At 42.3% G+C, this 15,331-nt stretch overlaps 6 protein-coding genes across 6 annotated transcripts; 3 read left to right on the forward strand and 3 right to left on the reverse strand.

Annotated features, from left to right (window-relative positions):
* Positions 1-155: 155 nt before the first annotated feature.
* Positions 156-1,594, forward strand: Gr59f (Gustatory receptor 59f). Its single transcript, XM_089470036.1, has 4 exons — positions 156-235; positions 292-1,204; positions 1,257-1,409; positions 1,465-1,594. Exons 1-4 carry the CDS (start codon positions 156-158, stop codon positions 1,561-1,563), a joined length of 1,245 nt encoding a protein of 414 aa, XP_089326162.1. The 3' UTR covers positions 1,564-1,594.
* Positions 1,595-1,756: 162 nt separating this feature from the next.
* AIMP3 (aaRS-interacting multifunctional protein 3) lies at positions 1,757-2,785 on the forward strand. The gene is made up of 3 exons (XM_018011533.2): positions 1,757-1,957; positions 2,052-2,357; positions 2,417-2,785. The coding sequence occupies exons 1-3, from the start codon at positions 1,877-1,879 to the stop codon at positions 2,567-2,569; spliced, it is 540 nt and encodes a 179-aa protein (XP_017867022.1). The 5' UTR covers positions 1,757-1,876; the 3' UTR covers positions 2,570-2,785.
* Positions 2,713-6,031, reverse strand: wmd (serine-threonine kinase receptor-associated protein wmd). The gene is made up of 3 exons (XM_018011530.2): positions 5,430-6,031; positions 3,145-3,810; positions 2,713-3,081 (listed from the first exon to the last, which is right to left on the reverse strand). Exons 1-3 carry the CDS (start codon positions 5,548-5,550, stop codon positions 2,882-2,884), a joined length of 987 nt encoding a protein of 328 aa, XP_017867019.1. The 5' UTR covers positions 5,551-6,031; the 3' UTR covers positions 2,713-2,881.
* Positions 6,032-6,718: 687 nt separating this feature from the next.
* Positions 6,719-8,765, forward strand: LOC108616378 (membrane-bound alkaline phosphatase-like). The gene is made up of 3 exons (XM_018011527.2): positions 6,719-7,179; positions 7,257-7,947; positions 8,014-8,765. Exons 1-3 carry the CDS (start codon positions 6,775-6,777, stop codon positions 8,517-8,519), a joined length of 1,602 nt encoding a protein of 533 aa, XP_017867016.1. The 5' UTR covers positions 6,719-6,774; the 3' UTR covers positions 8,520-8,765.
* Positions 8,766-9,130: 365 nt separating this feature from the next.
* On the reverse strand, positions 9,131-10,510 carry LOC108616382 (uncharacterized). Its single transcript, XM_018011532.2, has 2 exons — positions 10,079-10,510; positions 9,131-9,849 (listed from the first exon to the last, which is right to left on the reverse strand). The coding sequence occupies exons 1-2, from the start codon at positions 10,373-10,375 to the stop codon at positions 9,409-9,411; spliced, it is 738 nt and encodes a 245-aa protein (XP_017867021.1). The 5' UTR covers positions 10,376-10,510; the 3' UTR covers positions 9,131-9,408.
* Positions 10,511-10,581: 71 nt separating this feature from the next.
* rad50 (DNA repair protein rad50) lies at positions 10,582-15,312 on the reverse strand. The gene is made up of 10 exons (XM_018011520.2): positions 15,166-15,312; positions 14,540-15,110; positions 14,266-14,479; positions 13,021-14,199; positions 12,897-12,963; positions 12,484-12,840; positions 12,256-12,425; positions 11,937-12,197; positions 11,783-11,885; positions 10,582-11,725 (listed from the first exon to the last, which is right to left on the reverse strand). Exons 1-10 carry the CDS (start codon positions 15,232-15,234, stop codon positions 10,778-10,780), a joined length of 3,939 nt encoding a protein of 1,312 aa, XP_017867009.1. The 5' UTR covers positions 15,235-15,312; the 3' UTR covers positions 10,582-10,777.
* Between the last annotated feature and the right edge of the window lie 19 nt (positions 15,313-15,331).

A 15,331-nucleotide genomic window follows, 5' to 3' on the forward strand; every position in this document is an offset into this window, starting at 1 on the left:
AGAGAAGAACTAAATGATACATTGATATAATGAATTCAATTAAAATCGGAAAATCATTAAGTGAGCATTGATTAATGTGCTCTTTGCAGCCCGTCAGGATGTGCTTAATGACAGCTAATTGAAAAGCGCGAAGAGCCTTCAAACTGTCAAACGAAATGCTGAAGCTCAAGCGTAAGGAACGTCGCATAGCTGCCTGGACGCAGCTCCAGTCGGGATTAGCCGGAAAGCACCCAAGGTATGCTTATCCAGAATACATCAGTCTATAATTTATTACCAGTTCCTTCTGCTCAGCAACTGGAATCTTACACAGCAGCTGCACAAATCGAATGCAGAGCAACTGCATCAGGAGCTGCGATTCCTCTTGATCATCTGCGTGATATTCGGAAGTGCACCAATTTCCGTCTTGCCCCGCTGTTCGAGTCGCTTTTACGACGTCATGCAGTATTGCTGGTTATTCCTGCTCTACATTTGGCTCTGCTTCCTCGCCTACTTGGAGCTGAATGATTCAAGTGGTATTCTGAATAATTTGGAGAGAAACTTTTATATATTTGAGTCAATTACCTACCTCATGCATATACCCTGCGTTGTGATTGTTAGCCTGAGCTGGAAGCGACGCATTGGCCAGGTGTTCGACACGATTGGCAAATTTGACTTGGCTAGTGGATACATTGTGAAGCGCAAGAAGATCCGTCGCTTCGTGCACTTTCAACTCTTCCTGTTGTTCATCTTCGTTAGCTGCGCCATACCCATTGTGTTTTTTAATAGTGATGTAACCACTTGGAAATCGATCTGCAGTTGGCACACCTACGTCGTACCCAACACCATGACTGGCTTCTCTTTTGTACTCTACTACACCTTGATGGAGGGCATCTGCCGTCGGCTGAAGCGATTGGTTAAAGCTTTGCATGCGGAGCTTCAGCGTGGGATTTCCATGCGACGAGGTGCACTCCAGGAATTGCGCTGGCAACACCGAAACCTTCTTCACTTTTATAAAGTTCTCAATCAAACCTATGGCCTCTCAATTTTGCTGCTCTACTCGAGCTCTTTGATTAATTTCAATACGAATTTGTTCCTCTTCTATAAAGCGGTTGAGAATTCTAGTAATGCACGCTGGAACTGGTGGTGTTACAATATATTATTTCTGATTATGCATACGTCCAAAATGTTTTATATTCTCTATTTTAATAACAACGTCCAGCGAGAGGTAAGGTGTTGTAAAATTGAAGCATATAAATGTTTAACTGTTCATTTCCCAGCAAACCAACTGCCTAACGTTGTTGACCACTGTTCATGGTATTAATGGAGATTTGATTGAAACCATAGATCACTTTGTATTGCAGTTGCAGGACAATGTAAGAGCGCATGTGGCCTGCGATCTTTTCGAATTGGACTACAAACTTATACCAGCGGTATTTGTACGCACATTTCAGTCAATGTTGTTTTCTATCATTTTATATATTCCAGCTGCTCATGATAACCACCAGTTTATTTATATTTCTACTCCAATACGATGTGACATTTCAAGCACTGGCTCATGCTAATGAAGAAAGCCTAAAAATATAGAGCATCGCGCGCCAAACTTATCGAAATTCTGTTGATTATTTGGCTAGTGTAGCCCTGGTTAATAAACCTAATTTTTATAAATAAAAATGAAATGTTTATTAAAAATTAAACAATTTATTCACATTTCTGTGTCATTGCTCAAATAACATAATTTTAGCATAAAATCACACTTATCGATAAGCTTTATCTTTTTCAATATCGTTTTTGATCCATCCCTGGCAAACACCTGCGCTGCGCATCTCAACATTTTTGCACATTCGCATTTTTCTTGAGCCACTTTATATTGTATACAATACAATTTTCAATAATAAATATGTGTGACGTTGCAACGGTGCAGAAAATTGCTAACTGTTTGGGCGTTGTACCTGGAGAAATACAGCTAAATGACGATCAGGTAATGGATCTGAAAGCTCAACGTGTCTGGTACAGTGGGCTTCCTATACATACATACAAATATGAGCGACATTAATCTAATTCTTATTGTCAAGGTCGTAACGCGCATTGGCGCCCAAAACAATAGGGTGACGGGCTTTGCCACCATACTAGAAAGCTTGGCGGTTGAATCCAAATCAGAGATTGCACAGAATAGTATTGCATCCCCGGAAGTGCAGGCACAGGTCTATCAATGGATTGAATTTGCAGTTCTTTATGTTGGACCCGGCTCAAAGGATAAGCATGTATCTAAGCAATTACTAGCGGACTTGAACAATCTATTTAGCAGCAAATCCTATTTGGTGGGACACTTCTTAACACTCGCCGATCTCGCAGTGTTTTATGCTATCGGTGATCTTATTGTGAGTGCTTAAAAAACATTACAAACGACACATTCTATAAGTTTTTATGTTGCTTACAGAAATCCCTGTCGCCTGTGGATAAGGAAAACTATTTAAATCTGTCTAGATGGTATGATCACTTGCAGCAACGACCCGACATACATCAAGGCGAGACTCTGCTCAATTTTACAACCATTTACCTGCACAACTGGGCGACAGGCACACACCTTTGAATTACCAAAATGAAACCGATTCAATATTTATTTCTATTAAGTACCACACACACACCAATTCATGCATATATATAGATCCATCCATATGAGTGAGTGTGACTGTATGTGTGTGATTGAATGTCAATGAGTGAAGAGCGCTGGAATCTTGTTTATCGTTATCGATAACATTTCATTTGAAAAAGAAATATATAATTACAAATTATTTGTGATTCGAAATATGTTTGTTATATGAAAAATTGATGCTCATTTTAATTATTTTCTATGCGCTGGCTGTATTTGCACTGTATAGCAGCGACTTGTGCTTCTCCAACATCAGTTTGCTGGCACCTCGCGTGGTGAGCTGAGCGAGTTGTTTAGCTCACTCGGCTCGGTGCACTTCCATAGGCCATACGTCTTGCCCACTGTGGTCTGCCATAGACGCAGCGTGCCATCCTCGGAGCCACTTGCATAGAGTTCGCCATCTGGGCTGAATTTCACTGAATGCACTGGTCCGAAGTGACCCTTGAAGGATTCTGTTATGATAGAAAAACGACAGAGTTTAGCTATGCTTATATGATTGTTTTCAAAGTGCTTACCAATTTCATTTCCTGTTATATAATCGAATTTATACATTTTAAAGTCCTCGCCGCCGCAGACAAAGACATGCTTATCCGGATGTAAACTGGCCGACGCGACATTCGTCGGCACTTTCACCTCCTTTAGCTTCTTTAGCGTATCGATTTCCCAGAAACTGATCGTCGAGCCGTGAGTTATGGTCAGCACGTGATTGTCATGCGAGATCTCCAGGCTATTGGGATTGTTTGGGAATTGTAGGCGCTGCACCTCAATGCCGGTCATGCGATCCCAGAGCCGCACGGTCTTATCATCGGCCGCTGAGATGATGCACTTGTCGTCACGGCAGAAGAGCGCTCGCTTTATCGCACCTGTATGGCCCACATAAAGCTCGGGCTCCGCCTCCGGTTGCTCCAGATTGAAGACACGCACCAGCTTTTCATTGCTGCCGGTGACAATGTTCTCGGAGCTGTTGTCGAACGCGACGCTCTTCACGATATGCTTGTGCTGGAAACTATGTATTTCGGCACCGCTGACTGCATTCCAAACCTTGCCGGTAAAATCGGCGGCGCCGGATGCGGCCAGCGTTGCATTGCGATTGAGCGCCACGCCCCAGACGGCACCCTTGTGTCCCTCGAAGGTGCCCACCCAGTCGCCGGTGTCGCCGTGACGCAGCATTGGGCTGCCATCTGCAACAACAAATCGAAATTAAAATCTAGTTTTAATTATAATCATTAAACTCATGCAAATGCATATTTATATACATATATGTGTGTGTCGGTGAGTGAGGCATCTGCGAAAATGGCAAATGTGAGAAATCGAAATCGATTCTTAATTGCGATCTCTAAATGCAATGCCTATACATGTGAGTTGTGTGTGTGTGTGTGTGTTTGCGTGAGCGGCGGAAGCTACCTTGACTCAACGGCGGCGCTCAATGCCAACGACCTGACGCAGCGGCTGCGACGCCGACAGCCGTGCACCAAGTTCACGTCACTTCCATTGCAACGTGATCGACAGACAGACACAGAAACGGAGAGGAAGAGAGAAAAAGAGAGCTTGAGGCAGGCCGTGAATACTTGCAGGGACGTAAATCTAAGCGCTTAATCAATTTTATTTTAGTTGTCGCTTTACAAGTGTAGTTGTTATCGCCTTGTTTACATGCCCTGTCTGCAAATTAAAGCAGGGTATGCAAGCTTTCAATTTTCAAAGAGAACGAAAGCCTCTACATCTATTCTCATTCATTCCAATTGGAAGAAGTTCATATCAAGAAAACCTATTAGAAACTGTTCCCACTATACATTATCATTAGGCAGGACTCTGACCCTAGTGTATGGCAGTTGGGTAGGAAACACTCAGTGGAATAATTTCTTGAATAAATAGAGTGCCAATAGTTTAACAATACTGGGTACAGAGTATCGCTCAGTTGGCAACATTCGATTGCAATTCTGACTTGTTTTTGTTTGGAACGTATTACAGCTGCACTGAATATATATGCATGTGCTTATGTATATATATAGAAGTTTCAAGGTGCTTCCTGCGAATGACAACAAATAAAGTTTTTTGAAAAGTTGCTAAACAAGGGGGAAACATTGCATTAAATGGCGATAAAAATTAACTTGAACTTGCAATGGGAAATTTGCTTTCCGCAACAATATTTTTGAAAGCACAAATACAAACAAACACACATACATACATGCCTATATCATATATGTATATAAAAGTGTGTGCTTGTAGACATTGTCAAGGTAAAGAACGTATGTTAAATATATTCAGGCATAAATATGTATGTATATACATATGTGCAGCAGGCGAACGTTTGGCAAAGGGTTTTGCTAAACTGGTTTCGTGATCATTTTTTTTTTTTTTTCATTTGGGTCAAGGTTACGGTTAGGCTAGACATAGCTTGAGCTAGCACGATGCGTTGCCTATGTGATATATACATATGTGACACATATAATTGAATACAGGTAAACTAATATATACATAATATAAGGACGCGTTTGTATACTCTATATTCAAAGGTTATAGGGTAGGTTATATTATTCAGCAGTATTTAGCAAAGGCAAAAAGCGGAAGCAACAAGTTCTAAACTAAAATCTCTTCCAGGCTAGAGATTACAATTGTAACTGGAATAGAGCACGATTAAGATTATCCTTAGGATCATCGATTAATCGCCTACTTTAACGTCTAAGCATGTAATGGGGGCCGATCCTAAATATATTTCTGGTATATGAAAAATATTACTCTGAATTGTTTACAGGGTATCGTCAAGTTGGTGCTTATGATTCATTTTTCATTGTTTACGTACCTTTGCAAGCCGATATGAGAAAATAGCCACTATCGCAGATATCACTGAAATCCAAATGCACCACGGGCCTGGTGTGTCCACTGCAGGTCAATGGAATCTGTCGCAAATTATTGGCCGCCATTCTTGATAGCTAAAATCAGCTGCGATGCTTCTTTCTGCCCCCTTCGCTTAAAAATTACTTTCTCGCTATTTTGCTGTTGTATACTAAGTTGTATACCACTCCTAATTCAATCGGTTTATAATAGTTGAGTTTAGCGTTAGTTTAGAAACTTTGTACTTCTCCTTGCTTATTGAATACTTTTTATATATGTATATTTTAATGCCGTTGCATGCTCCTAGCTGCACTACTTTCATATAATTCGTGTCCTTGGCAGCTGCACTGTGTGTGTTGTTGTCTATGTTGTTTATCGGCACTTTGTTGTTTAAAAACAAATGGAAACAAATTATTTACAAATATTTATATATATTTAAATATATAAGTGTTGTTTTAAATTTTGTATATTTTTTTATAAGCAAGAGGTGGAATAAAAATAATTACGCGACACGCTGTTGTTGTTGGACGATTTGGCTGCCGAATGATTGTTGCGAGAAGAATCGACGGCACAGCCAAAGTATCGATGAGTGCGCACTGCGCAAACGGCAAATATCGATAGCTGTACAGCTGAAGAATCGCTGAAAAGAGCGATTTTTTGTGCTGAGTGCGCGAAAAAAACAATTAATTATCAAATATTTAAATTTACCTCTTTTGTGTCTATAAAATTATATATATATATAAAAAAATCTTCCTTCTGTATGTAATCTACAAGCATTTCCTACTAAAGTAGTTTTCCAGAGATTTTACTGCCTTGAACTCGAGTTTTGGATTTTGTTTGTCTTATGAGGAGGCAGAATAATTTCACAGATAAATTTACACACGTTCCAAAATCATGACCGAAACAATTATCTTTTCTGATATATCACGTGTTATGGCTAAGTCAACGTTTATTTCGTATTTACTCAAATGAGCTCAGCAATTTCTTTAAGATTACAGTAAAACGATGAACTTGATTTCGCAATTACATGCATATGAAATTTCTCCCAGTCAAGCACCTTCATCAGCTATATACTTATACTAAAAATCATAATGATTGATCATAATAAAAAAAAGAGAAAAAAGTGTGCCACCGATTTGCCTTGAGTTGCAGATAAGTGAATAGCTAAATCCATTTGAGAATAACAAGAAAAAAGAATACCTTGCTATCACTAAGCCATAAAAATCATTCATAGAGTTCTAAATTCATGTATATAAACCTTGGCAGAGTGCCGAAAATGGTATCAGTTGGTAAGAGCTGAGCCCGTCTGGTAGATGCCTAAGATGCTTTGCCTAAAGCAACAGCTTATATTTGTGCTGCTCGTCCTGGTGGGCGTTGCCCTCGGTTCAAACGATGGAGTTCATCATGTAGAAGAGCTGACTGGCAGGAGACTCTTGCAAGCACGCTTCGACACTGGCATAGCCACTGAGAAGTATACGCCGCCAGAGGAAAAAGATCCACAGTTCTGGTATGATTTGGCCTATGAGGAGCTGGAGAAGAGGTTGAAGCTGCCGCAGCCGGATGGCAAGCGGGCTAAAAACTTGATATTGTTCTTGGGCGATGGCATGTCGCTGTCCACGGTGACAGCGGCGCGCATACTCAAGGGTCAGAGAGCGGGCGGAACCGGTGAAGAGGCGTCGCTGAGCTTCGAACGGTTCCCACACACCGGTCTAAGTCGGGTGAGTTAAAGAAGAGAAACTAATATAATAAATACTCTATTTTCTCTTTCTCTCTCTCTCTTTCTCTTCTTATGCAGACCTACTGCTCCAATGCCCAAGTGCCGGACTCTGCCTGCACAGCTACGGCGTATTTGTGCGGTGTGAAGACAAACATCATTGAGATCGGCGTCAGCGCAGCGGTGAACTTTAACAACTGCACAGAAAGCCAAGATCCAGCTAATCGACTCACCTCCATTGCCGAATGGGCCCAGAATGCTGGCAAATCCACGGGCATTGTAACGACCACAACGCTCACCCATGCCAGTCCCTCGGGTGCCTATGCCAAGACAGCGAATCGCAATTGGGAATGCGATACGGATGTGGAAAGCTATGGCGTGGACTCCAAAGAATGCGTCGATATGGCCACCCAACTCGTGACCCAAGTGCCTGGACGGAATTTCGAAGTCATGTTTGGCGGTGGCATGGGCAAGTTTTTGCCAAAGACCATTAAGGATTTGCACGGCAAGCCAGGTGAGCGTTCGGATGGCGTCAATCTGCTCTCACGCTGGCAGGCGAGTCACGAGGGCGGCGTCCTCGTCAGCAATCGCAAGCAGCTGCTGAGCTTGAACGTCTCGGCCGTCTCCAGTGTCATTGGACTCTTCGAGTCCAACCTAATGAAGTTCCACTTGGAAGCCGATCCCAGCTATCAGCCCACGCTCTCCGAGCTCACGGAGGTGGCCATCAAGAAATTGAGCCAAAATGAAAACGGGTTTTTCGTCTTTATTGAAGGTGAGACTAGCTCTTATGGCTTTGCAGTTCCCTTCCAGTTCACTTGATAGCATCTCCTCTAATCAGGTGGATTGATTGACTACGGCAATCACTACACAAAGGCAGGCTATGCCCTGGACGAGGCACTGGAGTTCGAGAAGGCCATTCAGCTGGCCCGCGATATGACGAGCATTGAGGATACCCTGATCGTCGTCACATCGGATCACGGACATGCCCTGACCATAGCTGGCTATCCTGGCCGGGGCACATCCATTCTCGGACTAAACCAACACGACTCAGATGTCAATGGCATTAGGTACAGCACACTCAACTATGCCGTCGGCCCCAAGAACTACATTGATGCGAATGGCAAGCGCATGGATATGACATCGGAAATCGGAGCCGATGATTTTGTTTTCCCTGGCTATATAACCAAGGATCAGGGCGTGCATTCCGGCGACGATGTAGCCATATTCGCTTCCGGACCGCAGAGTCATCTCTTTACGGGAGTCATGCAGCAGCACACGATTCCACATCTGATGGCTTATGCTGCCTGCATTGGCAACGGTCCCAAATTATGTGATGCCAAGTAGAGCCGAAGAGGAGAGAGAGGCAGTAGGAAGAGAGAGAGAGAGAGCATTATATGAGACTCTATTCCTTTACATATACTCACTTACTGCCAAATAAAGAAGGAACTGCAAAAGAAGTCTTTTCCTTCATGGCTAACGGTGCTCTATCTATACTTAGTCTTAAAATAACTTAGCTTTATATCTCAGTCTAATAAAAATAACCTTTAAGCGCTTGCCAGACAGCAGCACATCATAATTATATCATAAAAATGATGATCTTAACTTTTTGTACAGGTTTTGTCTGTGTATCTTGATAATATAATTATTTGATAAGACAAGCGAATTCTTAATTTAGATTGCGAACTCGGACCTAAGAATGCAAATAAATGTTTACTGATTCGATTGCAATCCATTCTGTGGATTAGTCTTTCGAATTTGCCTAATTTTATATATTCTGAATCCATTAAAAGTAGTTATGAACTGATCTTGATCTGTCCGCCTGAGTAGCCATTCGTACGAAGAGACAGTAATCCGGGTATCTTACATGATAGAATAGAGATTAGAGTCTAGATAGACTCGACTAGCGAAGGATGACATTTTTCTGTTCTCTGAATTCATTTTATATCTCAGATCAATAAACAGTTACATTTTTTTTTTTATTATTTGAAATTTACACTTTGTACGTTTATAATTTTATAATTTTGTTTAGTAAAAAAAAAAAAAAAATACTTAGCCTTCGCATTGAAGCTACTTTAGAAACATTTCTAAATAGAATTTTTTAGTTAAAACATATAAATGAAAAGCAATTCAAAATTGTGCAATTTCAATAATCGGCGTTCATCTATAGGCCTTAACTGAGAACTCTATTCAAAATTGCATTGCAATCTGTTTTTAAAGCCGTTTCAATTTGAATTCAATTTTTTGACTTTTTCGATTGTGGTCCGGATTTGTCGCTCTTCACAAATTTTGTTGCTCTTCTTTTCTTCGATTTCCTCACAGGATCTTTGGTAGGTAGACGTGGCAATGTCACAGATTTTTTATCTTCCTTACAGCTTTCTGTCAAAGTCTTTTTGGAAATTTTTTGCTGTCCCGTTATAATACCGACAGCAACACGATTCCAATTCTCGATCTGCTTGTGTGACTCTATCTTGACGGTGCAGCAATCGGACAACAATAGCATATCCTCATTGCCAGTCACTGTTTCGTGTAGCGCTAGTTCCCGATTACAGTTGAGACACTTGCATGCCGCTCGACGTAGTCGAAACTTCATGGGAAACACACGACCCACATAGGTCTGAGAGTCCAAGCGAACGGCCTGCTTATGCGAGGGCTTGTCTCTTCTTAGCGAAGTTAGCTGCAAATTGGGAGTTAAATCAAACATCAACGGAACAAAATATCGATAGGTATATATGCAATCGATAGTGAGCTTACGAACAGGAGTCCCTTTGGGACAACTGGAAGGGAAACGATGTGTCATCTCAACAAGAAAAAGCTCGCTAAGAGAGCTTTTACATAGGAGAAAGTTTGTTCGACTAATTGCAATGATCGTTTTGTGCAGTTTCCACTCTATATTCAATGCCTACCTGCTTTGCCTGTACTGCTGCACCGCGTGGCCCGCATTCCATGCAGCAGGGGCCTGTAATCTTTGTACTTGAAATCTGAAAGGCTTCCCCTCCATGGTTGATGAATGAATCGGTTAGATCGGCTCGCCGTTTCACCGGCTTATCTGGGTCTACATATTTCCTAACCACATTCTCACATTCCATCAGTTGCACAAATTCGGGCTGGTCGTCATTTATGGACTCTGGACATCGCGCTGTTTCTGCATGTTGGCCAACGCCTTTTGCGTCGGTCCACACTCGACAACTGCTGCCAGCCATGTGGCATGTGCCATGGATGGGAAAACTTCAGATTTTACAAATTGATTACTAGGTGTTCAGATTATCAAAGCGCAGCTAACTGTGTATACTAAGGTCAGGATTCAATATAAACTCGATTCCAAAAATATATCAAGCAATAATGATTATTTGTTCTACGACAGAGACTGCTCACATCTCTTTTAATACCTAATCAGTCATCGTTAGGGTTGATTAATAAAAAGTATTTAATAGATTAAGTTTTATAATATAACATGAATAAGGAATATACACTCTCGATAACATAGTAAATATGGCATATGGTAACATTTATATATATGTTTTAAAGATATAGAAAAGAAAGATTTCCTATATTTATATAGGGAATATGACATCTTCTTTGCATGCTTGGAATACTAGTCTGGTCTAGTGTCCCTCATCGACTCGAACTTTTTGTATCACCGATTTGCATTCAGAGTTGCGATACACTCGATGATAATCTGTTATTTTGCCCAGCGATGAGATGAAATTCTCGTCGTGCGTAATTATGATGAGCATGAAATTCGATTGATGCTGGCGACTTTCGACGATGCGATTGAGGGCATCGCATAATGACATTATATTATCACGATCCAGATTCGTGGTGGGCTCATCCAAGGCCAGGACACCGCAGTTGCTGCTAAACGTCTCCGCCAGGGCCATGCGAATGATGAGTGAGCCCAGGACACGTTGTCCTGCACTGCATCGGCCACGCATATCGATCACGGAGTTATTCTTCGACTGGACCACACAATAGTTATAGTTCTTGCGCCGATCGGCCGCTGTATCACTTGGACTGTCATCGGTTTTGATTTGTATATAATCAATATCGTTGCCACGATAGATCATGCGCCAATACTCCCGTATCAAGCTGTTGATGTTATTCATTTTCTCCTTGTGAAACTCAATCAGCGCCCAATCCAAGGCCTGACGATGACGGCCCAGGTCTTCGATGCCACATTGCTTCACAGCCACCTCGAACTTGGCTCGCATATAGTTCTTCATAGACTCCTTATACCTCGGCTCAGCCATCTCTTTCTGGAGCTTATTCACTTGATTGTTAATTTCGCCCTGTTGCCCGAGCAGCTCGCCACGTCGCACGGTGGCCGCATCACGTTTCCTTATCAGCTCATTCTTCTCCTTTGTGACGCTGCGAAAATCGAGATTTCCCAATTGCTTTGCTAGCCTCTTACAATCTTCACTTAATGCGCTTTCCTTCAGCTGCAGCTGCTTTAACTCGCGATTGTCCTTTAGATCGCGCTCCAGAGCCTGTTGATCAAAGCATTTCTTCTTAATGGCTTCCAGTTCATCGTTCTTTTCGTTGATTTGTGTATCCTGGAATGTGGTTGGTTATAGACTCTACATATCAGTGGGTAAAATACTTATAGCTACCAAATTGCTAAGCTCCTCTTTGGTTGCATTGATAGAGGCATCGTATTTTTTGATGGCATTCACTAGATCCAGCTTGGCAAACTCCAGCGCCTGGGCGTTCAATCTGTAAAGAATATATTATATATATTTATAAGATAAGTATTTAACTGCTTGCCTTTGTATATCCTTATCGATGCTTTTGTATTCCATATATTTAGCCTGCAATTGCTCCAGCTTAACACGCTCAATTTCTTTCAAGCGCGCCTTCTCGCTCAAGGCTGCGCCCAGCCTCTGCTTGATCGGCTGCAGCTTTAATCGGAGCTCCGTTACCTCCGTGCCAATAGCAATGACCATGCGTGTTAGCTTGTCCAAACGTTCCTTTAATTGGGGTAGATTCTGCACGCCCTCCTGCAGATTTATACGTTTGTCCTTTAAGCTAAAATATGAGAAATTTAATAAATATATATATGTTTATATAGGCAACTAAATTCTACCCATTTAGAAATTCACGCAAGCGGCTCAGTGCCTCCACTTGCTGCTCGAATGCTTGCTGACTGGTCTCCAGCGCTTTGGACTCAGCCTCTAGCTCTCTGGACACCTCAGCCTTTTGCTTTTGCAAATCTTCTATGGAGACGCTGGCATCATAGTTCTCTGGCAACTTAAGCTGGAATTTAAATATATTACAATAAATAACTACATTAGGTATTTTATTGTTATTGTACTTTTAGCTGTTCCAGATCCTTTTTAACGCGCATAGATTCCTTCAGGGCCTCATCTAGCAGCGTCATATCGCCCAGCATCGAATTGGCCAAGTCCATATTGTGCGTCGGCTCGCCTAGTCGAGCCATTAGCGTCTCATATTCGCTGACTATGTCACCCAGACTTTGTTCAATGGTGCGCAGCTCCTCCCTCTTCTTGGGCAGCTTCTCCTTCAACTCCTTAACTTTGTCAATGGTTGGCTTGATCTGCAGTAGCTGCTCATACTTCGATTGCTCTGTCTTTAGGGATTTTTCGGTGCGGCTTATGTTGTCCGGCAACTTTTGTATTTCATCCGTCAGCTCGGTAGTCAAATCGCAGGCCTTAAGGGTCAATCGAGTATTAGATTAGTTAATGATAGCAATAAATATAGACGCACCTCATCCCCTGACATATTGTGATGACACAACGGACAGCTGGGCTCCTCATTTATTTTTTGTATATACCTGCACGATTAAAATCGAGATTAGATTATCGAAGTGCAGTTAGATTGCTTATCTTACTTCTTGTACATGGCCTCGGCAGACTTGAGTGCACCATGCTCCAGCTGTAGCTTGGTTATGTCTGTCTTGCTGCGCAGCAGCAGCTCATCATAGGGTTTGCCATGGCACTTTTGATAAATGCGCTCCTCAGAGTCCTGCACTTCCTTCTCCATGCGCGCGATTTCTTCAATTAGGTTTTTCCGCTTGATCTCATGTGATTGTTTCGCCAAATTTTTACCGTTGGCATCCACGTTTAACTCATCAATCTCTCGCCGTAGCTTATCGTATTCATTTTGCATGGCCCGACGATAATTGCTTGATATTGATTCTTTGAAAAACTTGCTCAGATTATCGGCGTGTTTGCTGCGCACACGTTGTACCTCATGGTTCTTCTTCTCCAGCTCTTTCTCTTTGAGTCCGATCTCAGTCTTCACATTAGCGATGGAGCTGAGGAATGTGAGCTGATCGTCGAGCTGCTTAAACTGCGCCTGTTTCTTGTCTCTGTTCGCCTTTTTGCTGGCTATAACCTTACGACATGCCTCCTGATTGAAGTTGCGCGTGGAATGCTCGTATTTTTCAGTTGTGTCAGCGATTTGCTTCTCGAGTACTTTGAGCTGCTGTTGCGAAGTTTCGATTTGTTTGATATTCAGCTCCAGTGATTCGATATCTCGCTCGGTGTCCGCCTTTTGCTTTTCCTGTGTTTTTATGCTCTGCTCCGATTTGGTTAGCTCGTTGCGCAGCTCATCGATTTTTTCCTGACGCGCTTGATCCGCCTGATCATTGCTCTGTGACAGTTCTGTGATCTCACACTGCTTGGCCATAAGATTCCCATCGATGTCATCCAGAAGATCAACTAATTTCTGTGGATTATCCACGACTGATGCCTCCACATTGAGTTGCAGTTGAGCGCTCAAAGTCTGAATGTGTCGCGAGAGCTCCAGCTTGCATTCCTGCTCGCTCTTTAGCTTTTGCTGTGCCACGTAGCGTTCCTTATCCTGCTTGGCCTGCGTTTTCTGCTGTTCTTCCTTCGACTTGCGCTTTTGCAGAAGTTGTTCCTCGACATCAGTAAGTTGATACTTTATTTCGGACATTCGCTGACTGAAGCTACGTATCTCTGCCTCCAATTCCACGAGAGAGCCCTCAAAGGGCGTCTTGATCTGTCTATTTAGCTTGGCTATTTGCTCCACACAACTTTGGTGCCTGGCAAGAATAAAGGATTTATACAGTATAACATCATTACAGTTGAAGATATCATGTTCTCCCTACTTGGTATCCACTTTGACTTTTTCCGCCTGATATTCCCCAATTTCGTATTCAATATTCCGTATCTCCTTCAGTCTAGCATCAATGGGCTTTACTTCCTCATCACATTTGATGCACTCCTCCTTAATTTCTTCACATTTACGCTGCGCATTCTGCAGATTCATCGTTTTCTCGTCCATTTCTTTCTTAAAGTGCTCCAAGAGCTTCAAGTTTGCATCTGAAAATGGTATATTAACAGCTTAATCTTTGGTTATTTACCCTGAAACCAGTTACATACTCATTACTTTAAGCTCCTCCACGGCTGTCTTTCGCAACTTGATGATCCTGTCGAGTGCTTTGTTGTACTCCGTTATGCCAAAGATCGCATCGAACTTCTCCTTCAGCTTTTTGGGCTCATCCAGTGGCCAGCTGGAGTCCTCTTGATGGCAAAATAAAACACTGTTTATTATTGCCTTGGATACGCCCATGAAATCGCTAATAGCCATATCCGTATTGATGACGCGAGAGCTCATCGACTCTTGGCTGTTCTTTGACGGCTTTCCGTCGCCACCCAAAAAATTAATCGTGGAATCTATAGTCTTAAAGGTAAGACCGGCTCTAACTTTTGTAACCTTCATGCTACGGCAAATGGACATCTGGACATTTCGACGGTCGCGCACTAGCATTTTCACTTGAGCCAACGACTCATTTTTGTCAAATATATTGGGATCGTGCACGAAGTTCTTGCCACTGCTGCTGCCGGGCGGATATTCGCCAGTGAGGGCATATTTCAGGCATTCAATAATTGTTGTCTTGCCGCATCCGTTTTGACCCAGGATCAGCGTAATGGGCGACGAGAAGGTGATACTCTAATAGGACAGGATTAGCAACAGGTGCTGTGGCAAGCCGTCATTTAAAGCTTACCTGCATATCTTCGGCATTAACGCCAAAGCTGCGAACACCTTGTATAGAGAGCTTCTCAATTGTCGACATCTTATTCTTTCAACACTTTCAAATGATTTCACAATATCAAGAAGCAACGCAATTTTGCCGGCAACCTTGAAGCGATAACTAAGGAATACGGTTTACT

Source organism: Drosophila arizonae, chromosome 5 (assembly GCF_054131065.1).
Source record: "Drosophila arizonae isolate 15081-1271.41 chromosome 5, UAZ_ARI_1.0, whole genome shotgun sequence".
Lineage (NCBI taxonomy): Eukaryota > Metazoa > Arthropoda > Insecta > Diptera > Drosophilidae > Drosophila > Drosophila arizonae.

Bases quoted from the DNA above. Each gene is read 5' to 3' on its own strand.
- Gr59f (XM_089470036.1), top strand. From the start codon at position 156: ATGCTGAAGCTCAAGCGTAAGGAACGTCGCATAGCTGCCTGGACGCAG. The intron at 1,205-1,256 runs GTAAGGTGTTGT...TTCATTTCCCAG, and splicing joins ATAACAACGTCCAGCGAGAG to CAAACCAACTGCCTAACGTT. The intron at 1,410-1,464 runs GTATTTGTACGC...TATATATTCCAG, and splicing joins ACTACAAACTTATACCAGCG to CTGCTCATGATAACCACCAG.
- LOC108616382 (XM_018011532.2), bottom strand. From the start codon at position 10,375: ATGGCTGGCAGCAGTTGTCGAGTGTGGACCGACGCAAAAGGCGTTGGC. The intron at 9,850-10,078 runs GTAGGCATTGAA...CCCAATTTGCAG, and splicing joins CAGCAGTACAGGCAAAGCAG to CTAACTTCGCTAAGAAGAGA.
- wmd (XM_018011530.2), bottom strand. From the start codon at position 5,550: ATGGCGGCCAATAATTTGCGACAGATTCCATTGACCTGCAGTGGACAC. The intron at 3,811-5,429 runs GTACGTAAACAA...TTGTTGTTGCAG, and splicing joins TCTCATATCGGCTTGCAAAG to ATGGCAGCCCAATGCTGCGT. The intron at 3,082-3,144 runs GTAAGCACTTTG...CTATCATAACAG, and splicing joins TATAACAGGAAATGAAATTG to AATCCTTCAAGGGTCACTTC.
- AIMP3 (XM_018011533.2), top strand. From the start codon at position 1,877: ATGTGTGACGTTGCAACGGTGCAGAAAATTGCTAACTGTTTGGGCGTT. The intron at 1,958-2,051 runs GTAATGGATCTG...CTTATTGTCAAG, and splicing joins TACAGCTAAATGACGATCAG to GTCGTAACGCGCATTGGCGC. The intron at 2,358-2,416 runs GTGAGTGCTTAA...TGTTGCTTACAG, and splicing joins ATGCTATCGGTGATCTTATT to AAATCCCTGTCGCCTGTGGA.
- LOC108616378 (XM_018011527.2), top strand. From the start codon at position 6,775: ATGCCTAAGATGCTTTGCCTAAAGCAACAGCTTATATTTGTGCTGCTC. The intron at 7,180-7,256 runs GTGAGTTAAAGA...CTTCTTATGCAG, and splicing joins CACACACCGGTCTAAGTCGG to ACCTACTGCTCCAATGCCCA. The intron at 7,948-8,013 runs GTGAGACTAGCT...TCCTCTAATCAG, and splicing joins GTTTTTCGTCTTTATTGAAG to GTGGATTGATTGACTACGGC.
- rad50 (XM_018011520.2), bottom strand. From the start codon at position 15,234: ATGTCGACAATTGAGAAGCTCTCTATACAAGGTGTTCGCAGCTTTGGC. The intron at 14,200-14,265 runs GTAGGGAGAACA...TATTCTTGCCAG, and splicing joins AAAGTCAAAGTGGATACCAA to GCACCAAAGTTGTGTGGAGC. The intron at 12,198-12,255 runs GTAGAATTTAGT...CTCATATTTTAG, and splicing joins TTGCGTGAATTTCTAAATGG to CTTAAAGGACAAACGTATAA.